The sequence below is a fragment of the Pleurodeles waltl genome, chromosome 10 (genome assembly GCF_031143425.1).
Source record: "Pleurodeles waltl isolate 20211129_DDA chromosome 10, aPleWal1.hap1.20221129, whole genome shotgun sequence".
Classification (NCBI taxonomy): Eukaryota; Metazoa; Chordata; class Amphibia; order Caudata; family Salamandridae; genus Pleurodeles; species Pleurodeles waltl.
The window spans coordinates 1075384841-1075404666 of record NC_090449.1 but is presented as its reverse complement, the minus strand read 5'-3'; the positions used below and the strand labels follow the sequence as shown (position 1 = coordinate 1075404666).

At 45.7% G+C, this 19826-nt stretch overlaps 1 protein-coding gene across 2 annotated transcripts in view; it reads left to right on the top strand.

The window, feature by feature from the left end:
- LOC138262261 (trimethyllysine dioxygenase, mitochondrial-like) overlaps positions 1–19826 on the top strand; it is a 215966-nt gene that overhangs the window by 45103 nt on the left and 151037 nt on the right. The window contains exons 3-4 of one of the 2 annotated variants that reach the window (XM_069212133.1): positions 270–446; positions 8612–8888. In XM_069212133.1, the coding sequence (XP_069068234.1) occupies positions 270–446; positions 8612–8888 (454 nt within the window). The remainder of the gene's footprint in view (positions 1–269; positions 447–8611; positions 8889–19826) is intronic. The other variant, XM_069212134.1, reaches the window with a different exon arrangement.

Genomic DNA, 19826 nt, shown 5'->3' with positions numbered 1-19826 from the left:
GTGGTTAGTTCTCTGTGTAGTTGTGTGATGACAGTGTATCTTCTAAGAGAGACACTTGTAAGGGATTGAGTGTGGCAGCAGATACATAACTTCAACTGATGGAAAGAAGAGAAGCTTTAAACCCCCAAGTGGGGTCCTTCAGCAGCATAAAATGAGCAAGCTTTGGATATCATCGTTCCTATTCACCTCAGCAGAGTCCATGCCTTCACTCCGCTGGTGTGTGGGATAGAACTGTAGGTGCAAATGTCTCTTTCTCTTCTGTTCCTCAGAGCTCCAGTATGGGGACTCCTGCATGCGGTTTGATTTCGTGTGGCTGCGGGATAACTGCCGCTCAAACTCATGCCACGATTCAGAGATGAACCAGCGGATACTGGATACAGCCAGCGTGGACCTGAACATCAAGCCAACACATGTGCAAGTGGATGATTCCACACTTCACCTCACCTGTGAGTGCTAGCCTTGAAATTCATTTGTCCCCTTGGCTTACCCCTCCTACAGAGCTGGTAACAGCATACTTCTATTAGTTGGAGATTGTCAGAACTTAGTAGGCCGCTAGGGGATACACATGGGGTACTGGACCTAATGTTGTGGGCAGCAACTTGCTACGGTACACCAAACAGGGTCCCACCTAAACACTTTCTGCACTTTGACCTCTCAGATTATCGAGGGTGAGAGGTCAAAGGCTTCTCAGATAGATAACATAGGTAATAGAGTCCTATAAGTGAAACAGTTATTCAAGAGGGGCAATACATGCTAATCAATCCATTCCATTTTTAATAGAAAATAAGTAAGGAGCAGTTTTATTGTACAACAAAGGGAATCTCTACTTTAAAAATATTTAGACAGTCCCCATGTTAACCTATAAGAGAGATATGCCTTGCAACAGTGAAAACAGAATTTGGCAGTATTTCACTGTCGTAGCATGGCCAACACATCAGTACATGTCCTACCTTTAACATACACTGCACCCTGCCCATGGGGCTACCTGGGGCCTACCATAGGGGTGCTTTACAGGAAGATTTGGGCCTGGCAAGTGGGTACACTTGCCAGGTCGAATTGGCAGTTTGAAACTGCACACACACAGACACTGCAGTGGCAGGTCTGAGACATTTTTACAGGGCTACACATGTGGGTAGCACAACCAGTGCTGTGGGCCCACTAGTAGCATTTGATTTACAGTCCCTGAACACCTCTAGTGCACTTTATTAGGGACCTACTAGTAAATCAGATATGCCAATCATGGAAAAGCCTATTACACATACAATTTACATAGGGAACACTTGGACTTTAGCACTGATCAGCAGTGGTAAAGTTCCCAGAGTACCAAAACTAGCAAAAACAAGGTCCAGCACACAGTCAAAAACACAGGAAGCAGCGGCAAAAAGACAGGTGAAACCACCCCAAGGATGCCAGGTCTAACAACAAAAAAACTCAAAATACAATCCAACTAATCACCTAAAATCAACATAAACTCACAAATTAAAAAATGTAATCAAAACCAGAACAGATAATCCCTGCATTTCTGAACCGCTCTTTTTTATTCAATAACTCCTGCAAACTTGCATACCCTGACAGGGACATAAAGACATACCACCACCATCATCTCCCCTTTAGCGGGAGAAAGAAATATGGGCACTCTCTACACATTCTACTATTGACAATTATTAGAACTATGTACAACATTACCAAGCATTTCCATAACTTGGGTTCGATATCTGAATTTAGAAGACCCCTTTTTCAACAATAACAGATCATTAATACAGACCCAATGCCTCACACAAATTCTCCTTGATTCTTCATTCATCATTAATTTTCTTCTAACCTTGCACTCATTTTCAACACATATTTTACTGGCACCTTTAGCAGCAAACACTTAACCACATCCTTCCAAAGTAGTGAAAGACACAAACCATCCATCTTACCCCTCAACAGAATGCGGTGTCGTACGCCAAGCTCATAATAACTCTGATTCTTTCTACAGTGTCAATATGAGACTTTATTGATCTTTGGATGCACTCCAATAACACTTTGTTAAACCTTTCCACTCTTCCATTTAATTGTGGAAAATACAATGCAGTGTAAATATCTTTAATTTCACATGTGTTAAAGAAATCCTGCATAACAAAAGAAGTGAATTGATCTCCATTGTCAGATAATATTCCAAAGGCACTTCCTCGTTCGCAAAAACATCCTTGAAAAACCTTATGACACTGTCAGTTATGGCCTAAGCCACAGCCTTCACTTTCACCCTCGCGAAAGATGATCTATCATAAGAATACAATACCTCATATGGGGAGGTAGAACAGTAAATCCTCCAAAAAATCAACAGCAACCTTCCATCATACCTTCTCATGACAAGGCATCACCTTAGGACACCCGAAAACAGTAATAAGATGTTTGTCACTAAAAGAACACTGTGAACAAGAGCAAAACAGCTCTTCAACATCTCCATCCATGCCTGGCCACCAAAAACTACAACAAATTCTACCCTTGGTGGAACTTATGCCAAGATGTTCAGTATGAGCAGTTTCCACGATTCATTGCCTGAAATACACAGGGGAAATATGCTAGTTGTCTCTTACAAGTACATCATCTGCCACAGAAAACCCATCAGCAATCTTACAAAAGGGCTGCAAATTTACACTAACAGATTTCTCATAAGGCTATCCTTTTGTCACAAAACTGATAACCACCTCCAAAATGTTTTCCTCCTTATGCCATGCATCTATGCTCTCACACACGACACGTTCTTCAATTTTGGCAACTATACATTAAATCATCATCACGCTCCTCATTCAGTCAATCCACTGGTAACCTCGACAATAAGGTTTATGTCACCAGCAGTATGAATAATGCGAAAGCTGAATTCTAGCAGTTTAGCCTATAATCTTGCCAGCAGTGCAGTGGATTTCTTTATTTTTTTACCAGGCAAAATATTAACAATAGGTCGATGACCTATACATAACCAAATTGTCCTACCCCACAAATATGGCTTTAACTTCTCAACTCCCCATGTACAGGCAAGCATTTCCTTTCCAATCACAGATTATATCAATTCAGCTTCCTTTAAACATCTCAAAGCAAAGCCCACAGTAACTTCTTTGGTGCCATCCAACTGCTACCAAACAGCCCCAATACCATAAGCACTGGCATCCACTATGACAAAAGCTTTACACTTCTCAGAATAAGCTGGTGCCAATACAATGCTACATTTTATAAGTTCAAACTTTCTTGACACAATGGGGACTACACAAAATAGTATTAGAAAGGTCCTTCATGAATTTTTAATTAAACGTGCACGTTCCAAGGAAAGAGCGTAAATGTTCCTTATCACATGGGTGTGGCACTTTCACTATACTATCAACCAATCCCATTTTTGGGTTTAACTCCTTCAGCAGACAACACATGCCCTAGTTATTCAACTTTATCCACACAAAACACATTTATCCTTCCTCAACGGGGCCCCATTTTCCAATAATACACATGACACTTTTATCAAAACAGTGTCATGCTTCTTAATTGTATCTACAAAATATTATCCAAGAATACTACAACATTGTTAACACCATTCAACATTTCAGTCTTCACTTTATGAAAAACAGAAGCAGCTGATGCCAATCCAAATGACATCTTCCAAAACTGGAACATGCCATCAGGATTAACAAAAGTGGTAGAATGGCATGAGCTCTCATCGAACACCACCTGATGATGTGCCACTTTGAGATTTAATGTGGTGATCCATTTGGACGGACACAGCAGTTATGAGAACCTCGATACATAGTAGAGGAAAGTTCTCTACACATATAGCATTGTAAATGCATCTTAGATCAACACATAGACATATTTCACCATTTTTCTTGCCAGAACAACTGGAGATCCACATCGTGGCATCCATGGCCTCAATAATGCATCATCTTGCATTTTCTTCAGCATTTTCGTAGTTCATGCCTCACACTCAGAGGAAGATTGCATGACATGTTTGACAGGTGTGAACAAAACTTTTTATTTTACAAACTGTATTGCAAAAATTATTTCAAAACATTAAACCTTTGATGATTAAACAAAGCAGACCCTCCTCCTACACAGTGATTTTCTACTAGAGCCATGGAACATGGCTTACCTGGTCTGCTTATCTGCTTGATGCCACCACCAAAGCACAGTAACACCTTTGTCGCCACATATACTATACCTTTGATCATTCTGTCACAAAAACTAATATCCACCCAAAAGTACCCCAGTACACCATGGGGTAAATTCGGCTACCCTCGAAGGTAATGGCAATGACACCAGGTGGTAAGAGAGTTTTATCAGACCATTTATTTTTTTAATTATCCATGCAAATATTGTAATTCCTGAGCCAGATTCTAGTAAAAGAGAAATATGATTGGCAATTTCCAACATTTCTATAGATAGTACTAACTCACTTAACCTGTTCTCACTGTTATTAAATTCTTCCCTTGTTGGTTGTACATTTCCAACATTCTTGACCAATTGCAAGATAGTTTTTAAAATCAGAGACAGGAATAAGTGAACCGCATCTAAAACATTTTGTTTTAGAATTATTACACGCAGCTTTGCCTCTGCCAACATTTGAAAATAATCCACTGGATTGTTTTTTTGTCATTGCTTACAGCAGCTATTTGGTTGAAAATAGTATCTAGTCGTTTAGAGTATTCACATGAACACTGAATGCTTTTAACTATATCAACTGCTTCATCAAGACTGGGGTTTTGCTGGCTAACAACCTTTCTTGGATTTATTTTTTTAGAATTTTAGAATTACATTAGGGGCAATTTGATGATGAATTAACTATGAATTACAATGATCAAATTCCTAAAATGATGCCGGAACTTTCACTACAGTGACATATGTGTCGATTGACTCCAAAGGACCTTGAGTGCTGGTAAATAAAAGTGTCTACTTTCTGTCAAATTAACTTTACCCACAAATGAATCTCTAGTTGATTTGCTGCACTTTGAAACTCATCAATATCCGCATTTTACGCAGTTGTATACTCTGGCGAATGATCAAACACATTTTAACCCTCAACCCCAAATAACGATAGAACTAGTCTCTCTTTCGATCTGGTTTACATTTGATGCCATCAATAGCTCCTAAATAAGCTTTAAAAGACCAGAGACACAATCACCACTTCAGCAGAGGTTCCCCAGGATCCTGTAAAAAAGGAGCATCATTGCAAAAAAAACATAAACATACTAAATGACATGCACTACCACACTAATATGAGCAAAGAGAAAATCTAACCAGACTAAAACAAATAAATGTATAATGCCTGCACAGCATGTACGTCACTGAAAGAGTATTGCATGCACTTCGAACAGGCCTGCCATTCCCTGTTAGCAAACAGTAATTCAAACACAAAAATGGATCACTGACTGTAAAAGGTAAATGTGTACTTTTTATTAAACAAGCCAATCACGTTGGCTGTGAGGAATCCAGTTCCACAGAGACTTTCAAAAGTCTGCACAAGTGTGCAAATAAATCTTCGGCTGTAAAACATCCAGAGTAAACTTTGCCTAACACTGTAGAAATGATGTAGTGATGCTTAATGACCAGTAGATGGCGATGATTGAACACACAAGCCTCAAAGAACGTCGGTCTGGTTTATGAAGATACATAAGTAGAATAAAATAGTGAGGAATTAAGTAATTCAGCGTCCACCTTTCTGCTGGTGGAATTAAATCAGCACTGTAATGGTTTCTAAGCATGGCTGGAAGAGGGAGCAGTCCTTCTATGTTGAAAAAACACTGCAGATTAAACATGGTGGGACTGTTCCCATCCTCCAGCCCTGTTTAAAGTACTGCTGCAGTGCAGTGCATACCCTCGGCCACCTTACATAAGTATGTATGTAAGTGCCCTGAGTGGTATGCACTGGAGTGGATACCCCTCGGTGACCTTACATAAGTATGTACGGCCATCGAGGGGTATGTTGATGCACTGGAGTGGATACCCCTCAGTGACCTTACATAAGTATGTACGGCCATCGAGGGGTATGCAGTGAAGTTGATACCCATTGGTGACCTTACATAAGTATGTACGGCCATCGAGGGGTATGCAGTGGAGTTGATACCCATTGGTGACCTTACATAAGTATGTAAGTGCCCTGAGTGGTATGCACTGGAGTGGATACCCCTTGGTGACCTTACATAAGTATGTACGGGCATCGAGGGGTATGTTGATGCACTGGAGCTGATACCCCTCAGTGATCTTACAAAAGTGTGTACGGGCATCGAGGGGTATGCAGTGGAGTTGATACCCATTGGTAACCTTACATAAGTATATAAGGGAACGGAGGGGTATGCACTGGAGCTGATACCCCTCAGTGACCTTACATAAGTATGTACGGGCATCGAGGGGTATGCAGTGGAGTTGATACCCATTGGTGACCTTACATAAGTATGTAAGGGAACTGAGGGATATGCACTGGAGCCGATACCCCTCAGTGACTTTAAATATGTATGTACAGGCATTAAGGGGTATGCACTGGAGCCGATACCCCTTGGTGACCTTAGATAAGTAACTAAGGGCACTGAGTGGTATTCACTGGAGTGGATACCCTTCAGTGACCTTACAAAAGTGTGTACGGGCATCGAGGGGTATGCAGTGGAGTTGATACCCATTGGTGACCTTACATAAGTATATAAGGGAACGGAGGGGTATGCACTGGAGCTGATACCCCTCAGTGACCTTACATAAGTATGTACGGGCATCAAGGGGTATGCAGTGGAGTTGATACCCATTGGTGACCTTACATAAGTATATAAGGGAACGGAGGGGTATGCACTGGAGCTGATACCCCTCAGTGACCTTACATAAGTGTGTACGGGCATCGAGGGGTATGCAGTGGAGTTGATACCCATTGGTGACCTTACATAAGTATGTAAGGGAACTGAGGGATATGCACTGGAGCCGATACCCCTCAGTGACTTTAAATATGTATGTACAGGCATTAGGGGTATGCACTGGAGCCGATACCCCTTGGTGACCTTAGATAAGTAAGTAAGGGCACTGAGTGGTATTCACTGGAGTGGATACCCTTCAGTGACCTTACATAAGTATGTACGGGCCTCGAGGGGTATGCACTGGAGTTGATGCCCATCAGTGACCTTACATAAGTATGTAAGGGAACTGAGGGATATTCACTGGAGTTGATACACCTCAGTGACCTTACATAATTATGTACGGGCATCGAGGGGTAGGCACTGGAGTCGATACCCCTCGGTGACCTTACATAAGTAAGTAAGGGCACTGAGTGAAATGCACTGGAGTGGATACCCCTCAGTGACCTTACATAAGTATGTAAGGGCCCTGAGTGGTATGCACTGGAGTCGATACCCCTCAGTGACCTTACATAAGTATGTAAGGGCACAGAGGGGTATACACTGGAGTGGATACCCCTCAGTGACTTTATATACGTATGTAAGGGACCTGAGTGGCATGCACTGGAGTAGATACCCCTCAGTGACCTTCCATAAGTATGTAAGGGAACTGAGGGGTATGAACTGCACTGCAGTGCAGCATGTAAGAGTATCAAGGGGTATGCACTGGAAGGGATACACCTCAGTGACCTTACATAAGTATGTAAGAGCACTGAAGGGTATGCACTGGAGTCAATACCCCTCAGTGACCTTACATGAATATGTAAGGACACTGAGGGGTGTGCACTAGAGTGGATACCCTTCAGTGACCTTACATAAGTGTGTACGGGGATCGTAGGGTATGCACTGGAGTGGATACCCCTCAGTGACCTTACATAAGTATGTAAGGGCACTGATGGGTATGCACTGAACTGGATCCCCAGTGACCTTGCATAAGTATGTACAGGCACTGGAGGGTATGCACTTGAGTGGTTACCTTTCAGTGCCCTTACCTACTTTGTTCTTCTGTGTGTGCAGATGTAGATCCACTCACTGGAGGACATGTACTTTGAGACAGTGGATAGGATGAGTCATTATTCATTAATTTGAAGGTTGAGATGGGTGCATGGAATGACGCCAGTAGAGTCTGTACTGACCACTAGTGGCTGTGCCATGGAATGACACTGCAATGCTCTCTGCTGAGCCCTGGTGGCTGTGCCATGGAATAACTTCAAGGTGCTCTTTGCTGACCCCAATTTTTTGTAGCATGGAATGACATCACAGTGCTCTATATTGGCCCCTGCTGTCTGTAGCATTGAATGACATCACAGGCACTGTGCATGGAAGGATGTCACAGTGTTCTGTTCTGATACTTGGTCTCTGTAGCATGGAATAACTTCACAATGCTCTCTGCTGGCCCCTGGTGTTTGTAGCATGCAGTGACATGACAGTGTTCTGTGCTGATGTCTCTAACATGGAATAGCATCACAGTGCTCTGGTCTGACCTCCCTGGTGTCTGTTGCATTGAATGACGTCACAGTGCTCTGAGATGACCCCTGGTGCCTGTAGTATGGAATGACATCACATTGGTCTATGCTGACCCTTCATCCCATCTCTGTAATATTGAGTGACATCACAGTGCAGTTTGCTGATCTCTAGTGTCTGTAACATTGAATGAAATTACATTGGCTTCTGCTGATCTCCGTTAACTGTTTTGACTTTCTCCATTCCAGGGCCAGATGGTCACCTGACAGATTATAGCTTGTCCTGGCTAATGGAGAACAGCTATGAAGGACATCTGAAGAAACCACAACTCCAAGTGCTGTGGAATGCAGAGGTCTATCAGCGAGCCCAAGTGGCACCAGTGCCATGCCAGCGGGTCTTGGAGACTGATGAAGGCCTTCGTGAGCTGTTTGACAACTTCCTCCGCTATGGCTTTGCCTTGGTGGACGGGGTCCCACCCACCGAGGAGGACACAGAACACTTGGCACAGAGAGTCAGCTTAGTCAGGTATGAGAGCTCAAAATCAGGGTGTGTGCCAATGTCATATTACCATGAAATGCCAGCTCAAAGGAAGCTCTTAGTTCAGAAAATATGGGGGTATGATTATTGTGGTGTGGCGAAGCAGATTGATACTGAGTGAAGAGAATAGCAGTGTCTAATTGTAGGAAAGTACCATCTTGCCTGGCATGTTAACTCCATATTTCACTGTATGTATGTTGTTTAAGTGTAAGTGTCACTGGGACCCTGCCAGCCAGGGCCCCAGTGCTCATAAGTATGGGCCCTGTATGTGTTCCCTGTGTGATGCCTAACTGTCTCACTGAGGCTCTGCTATCCAGAACCTCAGTGGTTATGCTCTCTCTGCTTCCAAATTTGTCACTAACAGGCTAGTGACTAAATTTACCAATTCACATTGGCATACTGGTACACCCATATAATTCCCTAGTATATGGTACTGAGGTACCCAGGGTATTGGGGTTCCAGGAGACCCCTATGGGCTGCAGCATTTCTTTTGCCACCCATAGGGAGCTCTGACAATTCTTACACAGGCCTGCCAGTACAGCCTGAGTGAAATAACGTCCACGTTATTTCACAGCCATTTACCACTGCACTTAAGTAACTTATAAGTCACCTATATGTTTAACCTTCACCTGGTGAAGGTTGGGTGCAAAGTAACTTAGTGTGTGGCCACCCTGACACTAGCCAAGGTGCCCCGACATCGTTCAGGGCAAAATCCCCGGACTTTGCGAGTGCGGGGACACCATTACACGCGTGCACTGTACATAGGTCACCACCTATGTACAGCGTGTAGGAGGCTGGCATGGTTTGTAGTGGTACCAAGGGGTACTTACACTCTGCACCAGGTCCAGTTATCCCTTATTAGTGTAGAAGAGGTGTCTAGCAGCTTAGGCTGATAGTAAAGGTAGCTTAGCAGAGCAGCTTAGGCTGAACTAGGAGACGTGTGAAGCTCCTACTATACCACTGGTGTCATATACACAATATCATAAGAAAACACAATACACAGATATACTAAAAATAAAGGTACTTTATTTGTATGACAATATGCCAAAGTATCTCAGTGAGTACCCTCAGTATGAGGATAGCAAATATACACAAGATATATGTACACAATACCAAAATGTGCAGTAATAGCAATAGAAAACAGTGCAAACAATGTATAGTCACAATAGAATGCAATGGGAGCACATAGGGATAGGGGCAACACCAACCATATGCTCTAGAAGTGGAATGCGAACCACAAATGGACCCCAAACCTGTGTGAGCTCGTAGAGGGTCGCTGGGAGTGTAAGAAAACAGTGAGGGTTAGAAAAATAGCCCACCCCAAGACCCTGAAAAGTAGGTGCAAAGTGCACCTAAGTTCCCAAGAGAGCACAGAAGTCGTGATAGGGGAATTCTGCAAGGAAGACCAACACCAGCAATGCAACAACAATGGATTTCCAGACGAGAGTACCTGTGGAACAAGGGGACCAAGTCCAAGAGTCACACTCAAGTCGGGAGTGGGCAGATGCCCAGGAAATGCCAGCTGTGGGTGCAAAGAAGCTGCCACCAGATGGTAGAAGATGTGAATTCTGCAAGAACGAAGAGAGCTAGAAACTTCCCCTTTGGAAGATGGATGTCCCACGTCGTGAAGAAGCTTGCAGAGGTGTTTCCATGCAGAAAGACCGCAAACAAGCCTTGCTAGCTGCAAGGGTCACGGTTAGGGTTTTTGGATGCTGCTGTGGCCCAGGAGGGACCAGGATGTCGCCAATTGCGTGAGGAGACAGAGGAGGCATCCAGCAAGACAAAGAGCCCACTCAGAAGCAAGCAACACCCGCAGAAGTGCCGGAACAGGCACTACGAAGAAGAGTGAAACGGAGCTCACCCAAAGTCAAAAAAAGAAGGTCCCACGACGCCGGAGGACAACTCAGGAGGTCGTGCACTGCAGGTTAGAGTGTCGGGGACCCAGGCTTGGCTGTGCACAAAGGAAATCCTGGAAGAGTGCACAGGAGCCGGAGCAGCTGCAAATCACGCGGTACCCAGCAATGCAGTCTAGCGTGGGGAGGCAAGGACTTACCTCCACCAAACTTGGACTGAAGAGTCACTGGACTGTGGGAGTCACTTGGACAGAGTTGCTGAGTTCCAGGGACCACGCTCGTTGTGCTGAGAGGGGACCGAGAGGACCGGTGATGCAGTTCTTTGGTGCCTGCGGTTGCAGGGGGAAGATTCTGTCGACCCACGGGAGATTTCTTTGGAGCTTCTAGTGCATAGAGGAGGCAGACTACCCCCACAGCATGCATCACCAGGAAAACAGTTGAGAAGGCGGCAGGATCAGCGATACAAGGTTGCAGTAGTCGTCTTTGCTACTTTGTCGCGGTTTTGCAGGCTTCCAGCGGTCGATTCCTTGGCAGAAGGTGAAGAGAGAGATGCAGAGGAACTCTGATGAGCTCTTGCATTCATTATCTAAAGAATTCCCCAAAGCAGAGACCCTAAATAGCCAGAAAAGGAGGTTTGGCTACTTAGGAAGGAGGATAGGCTAGCAACACAGGTAAGAGCCTATCAGAAGGAGTCTCTGACGTTACCTGCTGGCCCTGGCCACTCAGAGCAGTCCAGTGTGCCAGCAGCACCTCTGTTTCCAAGATGGCAGAGGTCTGGAGCACACTGGGGGTGCAGGTCAGGGGAGTGGTCACTCCCCTTTTCTTTGTCCAGTTTCACGCCAGAGCAGGGCTGGGGGATCCCTGTAACCGGTTTAGACTGGCTTATGCAGAGATGGGCACCATCTGTGCCCATCAAAGCATTTCCAGAGGCTGGGGGAGGCTACTCCTCCCCAGCCCTGACACTTTTTTCCAAAGGGAGAGGGTGTAACACCCTCTCTCTGAGAAAGTCCTTTGTTCTGCCTTCCTGGGCCAAGCCTTGCTGGACCCTAGGAGGGCAGAAACCTGTCTGAGGGGTTAGCAGCAGCAGCAGCTGCAGTGAAACCCCGGGAAAGGCAGTATGGCAGTACCCGGGTCTGTGCTAGAGACCCGGGGGATCATGGGATTGTCTCCCCAATACCAGGATGGCATTGGGGGGGCAATTCCATGATCTTAGACATGTTACATGGCCATGTTCGGAGTTACCATTGTGAAGCTATACATAGGTAGTGACCTATGTATAGTGCACGCGTGTAATTGTGTCCCCGCACTCACAAAGTCCGCGGAATTTGCCCTGAACAATGTGGGGGCACCTTGGCTAGTGACAGGGTGCCCACACACTAAGTAACTTAGCACCCAACCTTTACCAGGTAAAGGTTAGACATATAGGTGACTTATAAGTTACTTAAGTGCAGTGGTAAATGGCTGTGAAATAACGTGGACGTTATTTCACTCAGGCTGCAGTGGCAGGCCTGTGTAAGAATTGTCAGAGCTCCCTATGGGTGGCAAAAGAAATGCTGCAGCCCATAGGGATCTCCTGGAACCCCAATACCCTGGGTACCTCAGTACCATATACTAGGGAATTATAAGGGTGTTCCAGTATGCCAATGTAAATTGGTGAAATTGGCCACTAGCCTGTTAGTGACAATTTGTAAAGAAATGAAAGAGCATAACCACTGAGGTTCTGGTTAGCAGGGCCTCAGTGAGACAGTTAGTCATCACACAGGGAACACATACAGGGCACACGTATGAGCACTGGGGCCCTGGCTGGCAAGGTCCCAGTGACACATACAACTAAAACAACATATATACAGTGAAATATGGGGGTAACATGCCAGGCAAGATGGTACTTTCCTACACAACCCTCCCCCCCCCAAACGAAGGACAATAAGACTAGCTATGATCTGATGAGTCTTCATTGTCTAAGTGGAAATATCTGGAGAGTCCATCTGCATTGGAGTGGGTACTCCTAGGTCTATGTTCCACTGTATAGTCCATTCCCTGTAGAGATATGGACCACCTCAACAATTTAGGGTTTTCACCTTTCATTTGTTTTAGCCAAAGTAGAGGTTTGTGGTCTGTATGAACAATGAAGTGAGTGCCAAACAGGTATGGCCTCAACTTCTTCAGTGCCCAGACCACAGCAAAGGCCTCCCTATCTATGGCAGACCAACGCTTTTCTCTAGGGGTCAACCTCCTGCTGATAAAAGCAACAGGTTGATCCTGGCCCTCAGAATTAAGTTGTGATAAGACTGTCCCTACCCCTAATTCAGATGCATCAGTTTGGACAATGAATTTTTTGGAGTAACAGGGGCTTTTCAGGACAGGTGCAGAGAACATGGCCTGCTTCAGCTCCTCGAAAGCTTTCTGACAGTCTGCTGTCCATAGTACCTTTTTAGGCATTTTCTTCGAAGTGAGGTAATTAAGAGGGGCTGCTATGGAGCCATATTTCTTTATGAACCTCCTGTAGTACCCAGTGAGGCCTAAAAAGGCTCTCACCTGAGTCTGAGTTGTAGGGGGAACCCAATCTATAATAGTTTGGATTTTCCCCTGAAGTGGTGCAATCTGTTCTCCACCCACAAGGTGTCCCAGATAAACCACTTTCCCCTGCCCTATCTGGCAATTGGAAGCCTTGATAGTGAGGCCTGCCTTTTGCAGGGCCTCCAAAACTTTCCATAGGTGGACCAGGTGATCATCCCAGCTGGAGCTAAAGACAGCTATGTCATCTAGATATGCTGCACTAAAAGCCTCCAGCCCTTGCAGGACTGTATTCACCAACCTCTGAAAAGTGGCAGGTGCATTTTTCAAACCAAATGGCATTACTGTGAATTGTAGTGCCCTCCAATGGTAGAAAATGCAGTTTTTGTTTTAGCATCCTCTGATAATTTGATCTGACAATACCCTGCAGTCAAATCAAAGGTGCCTAGATACTTGGCAGATGCCATTGTATCTATTAGCTCATCTGCCCTGGGTAAAGGGTGAGCATCAGTTTTAGTTACCTGGTTGAGACCTCTGTAGTCAACACAAAATCTCATTTCCCTTTTACCATCCTTGGAATGAGGTTTTGGTACAAGTACCACAGGAGAGGCCCATGGACTTTCAGAGTGCTCAACCACTCCCAGTTCAAGCATTTTCTGCACCTCTTGTTTTATGCAGTCTCTGACATGGTCAGGCTGCCTATAGATCTTACTTTTGACAGGCAAGCTGTCTCCAGTATCTATAGTGTGCTCACACCAAGAAGTGGTGCCTGGCACAGTAGAAAAGAGTTCAGAAAACTGACCCCAGAGATTTGTGCAGTGGTCTTTCTGCTCAGCAGTAAGACAATCTGCCAGAACTACACCTTCCACTAGAGCATCTTGTTCTGTGGAAGAGAAGAGATCAGGGAGAGGGTCACTCTCTTCTTCCTGTCCTTAGTCTGTTGCCATGAGCAGGGTGAGATCAGCCCTGTCATAGTAGGGTTTCAGGCGATTGACATGGAGCACCCTAAGGGGACTCCTGGCAGTGCCCAAGTCAACCAAGTAGGAGACTTCTCCCTTTTTCTCAGCAATAATGTGGGGACCACTCCATTTGTCTTGGAGTGCTCTTGGGGCTACAGGCTCCAAGACCCACACTTTCTGCCCTGGTTGGTACTGAATCAGAACAGCCTTCTGGTCATGCCATTGCTTTTGGAGCTCTTGGCTGGCCTGGAGGTTTTTACTAGCCTTTTTCATGTACTCAGCCATCCTAGATCTTAGGCCAAGTACATAGTCCACTATGTCTTGCTTAGGAGCTTTTAAAGGTTGTTCCCAACCCTCCTTCACAAGTGTTAGAGGACCTCTTACAGGGTGTCCAAATAGGATTTCAAAGGGGCTGAAGCCCACTCCTTTTTGGGGTACCTCCCTGTAAGCAAAAAGGAGGCAAGGTAACAGGACATCCCATCTCCTCCGGAGTTTTTCAGGGAGTCCCATTATCATTCCTTTGAGAGTTTTATTAAACCTCTCAACCAGTCCATTTGTTTGTGGATGATAGGGTGTTGTGAACTTGTATGTCACACCACATTCCTTCCACATGGCCTTTAAGTAAGCAGACATAAAATTGCTTCCCCTGTCTGATACCACCTCTTTTGGGAAGCCCACCCTGGAAAAGATTCCCAGGAGGGCCTTTGCCACTGCAGGAGCTGTAGTGGTCCTTAGAGGAATTGCTTCAGGATATCTGGTGGCATGGTCCACTACCACCAAGATAAACCTATTGCCTGAAGCAGTAGGAGGGTACAGGGGGCCAACTATGTCAACCCCTACCCTTTCAAAGGGAACCCCAAATCACAGGTAGTGGAATAAGGGGTGCCTTTGGGGTGCCACCTGTTTTGCCACTGGCTTGACAGGTTTCACAGGACTTACAAAATTCCTTTGTGTCCTCTGACATTCTAGGCCAATGAAACAAGGGGACAAGCCTGTCCCAAGTTTTCATTTGCCCTAAATGTCCAGCCAAGGGAATGTTGTGGGCTAGTGTTAGGAGGAACTCTCTGTATTGCTGAGGAATCACCAATCTCCTGGCTGCTCCAGGTTTTGGATCCCTTGCTTCAGTATACAAGAGGTTGTCCTCCCAGTAAACTCTGTGAGAGTCACTGACATCACCATTTTGCTGTTTGACAGCTTGCTGTCTTAGACCCTCTAGTGTGGGACAGGTCTGCTGTGCCACACTCATCTCCTCCCTGGCAGGCCCCCCTCCACCCAAAAGCTCAGCAGTGTCTGCTTCCAGCTCCTCTGGTGTAGGTTCTGCACAAGGTGGAAATTCTTCTTCCTCAGAAGTTGAATCCACTGTAGAGGGATAGTAGGTAGTGTTTTACCTTTACTAACCCTAGCTTTAGGGAGCACTTGGTCCATTCTTCCAGGATCAAAGTCACCCTGTCCTTTTTGCTTTTTGGCCTGAGCCCTTGGCAAAGCACAAATATGCCCAGGAATGCCCAGCATTGCTGCATGAGCCTCCAACTCCACTTCTGCCCAAGCTGATGTCTCTAAATCGTTCCCTAGTAGACAGTCTACAGGTAAATCTGAGGCAACCACAACTTTCTTTGGACCAGTAACCCCCCCCCCCCAGTTGAGATTCACAACAGCCATGCGGTGGCTAAGAGTGTTGTTATGAGCATCAGTCACTTGGTACTGGTGACCAAGTAGGTGTTGTTCAGGGTGGACCAGTTTCTCTATTACCATGGTAACACTGGCCCTTGTGTCCCTGTAGGCCTGAACCTCAACACCATTTATTAGGGGAAGTTGCTTGTACTTATCCATATTAAGGGGACAAGCAACCAAGGTGGCTAAATCAATGCCACCTTCAGAGACTAACACAGCCTCTGTGGTCTCCCTAACAAGACCAACCCCAACTAAATTACCAAAAGTGAGCCCAGCTACTCCCTTGGATTGGCTATTAGTAGGTTTGCTCCCACCACCACTGCTATTACTAGGGGCACTAGGTGCAGCAGCAGGGGTTGTAGTGGTGGGAGGCTTGGTGCTTTTCTTTGGACAACTGGCATCAGTTGTCCAATGGCCTTTTATTTTACATAAATAGCATCATGGTTTCTTTACTTGATTAGAAGAGGATTTGGACCCACCACCCCCACCAGAGTGTTTTTGTGGGCCTGATGAAGACTCATTATTAGATTTGTCCCCACCCTTGTCTGAAGACTTACCATCCTTCTTCTTGCCATCCTTGCCACCCCCTGTATGAACTTTTCTGTTCACTCTTGTTCTGACCCATTTGTCTGCCTTCTTTCCCAATTCTTGGGGAGAGGTCAGATATGAGTCCACTAGATATTGGTGTAACAAGTCAGACACACAGTTATTCAGAATATGCTCTCTCAGAATAAGATTATACAGGCTTTCATAGTCAGAAACTTTACTGCCATGTAACCACCCCTCCAAGGCCTTCACTGAACAGTCAACAAAGTCTATCCAGTCTTGTGAGGACTCTTTTCTGGTGTCTCTGAACTTAATCCTGTATTGTTCAGTGGTTAAGCCATGTAACATGTCTAAGATCATGGAATTGTCACCCCAATGCCATTCTGGCATTGAGGGGACAATTCCATGATCCCTCTGGCCTCTAGCACAGAACCCGAGTACTGCCAAACTGCCTTTCCGGGGTCTCCACTGCAGCTGCTGCCAACCCCTCAGACAGGTTTCTGCCCTCCTGGGGTCCAGGCAGCCCTGGCCCAGGAAGGCAGAACAAAGGACTTCCTCTGAGAGAGGGTGCAACACCCTCTCCCTTTGGAAATAGGTGTGAAGGCTGGGGAGGTGTAGCCTCCCCCAGCCTCTGGAAATGCTTTGATGGGCACAGATGGTCCCATCTCTGCATAAGCCAGTCTACACCAGTTCAAGGATCCCCCAGCCCTGCTCTGGCGCGAAACTGGACAAAGGAAAGGGGAGTGACCACTCCCCTGACCTGCACCTCCCAGGGGAGGTGCCCAGAGCTCCTCCAGTGTGCCCCAGACCTCTGCCATCTTGGAAACAGAGGTGTCTGTGGCACACTGGACTGCTCTGAGTGGCCAGTGCCAGCAGGTGATGTCAGAGGCTCCTTCTGATAAGCTCTTACCTCTCTTGGTACCCAATCCTCCTTCCTAGGTAGCCAGACCTCCTTTTCTGGCTATTTAGGGTCTCTGCTTTAGGGATCTCACCAGATAACGAATGCAAGAGCTCAGCAGAGTTCCTCTGCATCTCCCTCTTCACCTTCTGCCAAAGGATCGACCGCTGACTGCTCAGGACGCCTGCAAAACCGCTACAAAGTAGCAAGACGACTAATAGCAACCTTGCATCGCTTCATCCTGCCGGCTTTCTCAACTGTTTCCAGGTGGTGCATGCTCGAGGGGTAGCCTACCTCCTTTCTGCAGCAGGAGCTCTGAAGAAATCTCCCGTGGGTTGACGGAATCTTACCCCTGCAACCGCAGGCAACAAAAGACTGCATCACCGGTCCTCTGGGTCTCCTCTCAGCACGACGAGCGTGGTCCCTGGAACTCAGCAACTCTGTCCAAGTGACTCCCACCGACCAGTGACTCTTCAGTCCAAGTTTGGTGGAGGTAAGTCCTTGCCTCCCCACGCTAGACTGCATTGCTGGGTACTGCGTGATTTGCAGCTGCTCCAGCTCCTGTGCACTCTTCCAGGATTTCCTTCGTGCACAGCCAAGTCTGGGTCCCGACACTCTAACCTGCAGTGCACAACCTTCTGAGTTGTCCTCCGGTGTCGTGGGACTCCCTTTTGTGACTTCGGGTGGACTCCGGTTCACTTTTCTTCTAAGTGCCTTTTCAGGTACTTCTGCAGGTGCTGCCTGCTTCTGTGAGGGCTTCCTGACTTGCTGGGTGCCCCCTCTTTCTCCTCATCCAAGTGGTGACATCCTGGTCCCTCCTGGGCCACAGCAGCATCCAAAAACCCTAACCACGACCCTTGCAGCTAGCAAGGCTTGTTTGCAGTCTTTCTGCGTCTGCGTGGGAACACATCTGCAAGCTTCTTCACGACGTGGGACATCCATCCTCCAAAAGGGAAGTTCCTAGTCCTCTTCGTTCTTACAGAACACCAAGCTTCTTCCAACAGGTGTCAGCTTCCTTGCACCCTCAGCTGGCATTTCCTGGGCTCCTGCCCACTCTCGACACTGTCGCAACTCTTAGACTTGGTCCCCTTGTCTTACAGGTACTCAGGTCCGGAAATCCACTGTTGTTGCATTCTGGTGTTTGTTCTTCCTGCAGAATCCCCCTATCACAACTTCTGTGCTCTCTGGGGGTAGTAGGTGCACTTTACACCTACTTTTCAGGGTCTCGGGTGGGCTATTTTTCTAACCCTCACTGTTTTCTTACAGTCCCAGCGACCGTCTACAAGCTCACGTAGGTTTGGGGTCCATTATTGGTTTGCATTCCACTTTTGGAGTATATGGTTTTTGTTGCCCCTATACCTATGTGCTCCTATTGCAATCTACTGTAACTTTACATTATTTGCATTACTTCCTTTTGCTATTATCTGCATAATTTGGTTTGTGTACATATATCTTGTGTATATTTCTCATCCTCATACTGAGGGTACTCACGAAGATACTTTTGGCATATTGTCATAAAAATAAAGTACCTTTATTTTTAGTATATTTGTGTATTGTGTTTTCTTATGATATTGTGCATATGACACCAGTGGTATAGTAGGAGCTTTACATGTCTCCTAGTTCAGTCTAAGCTGCTTTGCCATAGCTACCATCTATCAGCCTAAGCTGCTAGAAACACCTCTTCTACACTAATAAGGGATAACTGGACCTGGCACAAGGTTTAAGTACCTCTGGTACCCACTACAAGCCAGGCCAGCCTCCTACATTGGTTGTGCAGCGGTGGGATAAGTACTTGTAACTACTTACCACTTTGTCATTGTGTACTTTTCATAAGAGAATAATATACAAAACAAGTTCAGTTTATGTACACTTAACCAAAACGTTTTGCTTTTCTCCTCTGACACTTTCTACTAAGTGCTGAAAAGTACTCTAAAACTTCTAAAAAGTTTCTAAAAGTTCGAAAAAGTTTTTTTCTCTGTTCTTTAAAAAGTTCTGAAACTTGTTCTTTCTTCTCTCTGTCTCTAAACCTTCTTCTATCATGTCTGATGTAGGGGCTGCTCTTAAAATGGTCAATACTACCTATGACAATTTAAATTTCAAGAGCTTAAGGAGTCTCGCCCAGATAGAGGGTTAGTGATAGGAAAGAACCCTACAAGAGAGTTTCTATATAACATGCTCATTGTGAATGATGAGTCCCTAGCAGGCACTTCAAATGAGAAGTTAATAGATAGCTCCCATTCTGACTCAGGGGAACTCCTTGAGGGAGGTGGGGAGGGTTCTGTTCCAAATCTGCCCCTTGGCAGGCCACCTAGCAATGCTGGTAGTAATAGGAGCTCTGATCATAGTGGGGATGTTTTTATTCCTGGAGGCCAGGTTGTTAGAGTCCAAGCAGTTAGGGACAGATCTCCCTCTGTTGTTTCCGATTTATCCTCTGTGTCCAAGCATTCCCAAACCACCCACCCTAAAGACAACATGTTAGAAAGGG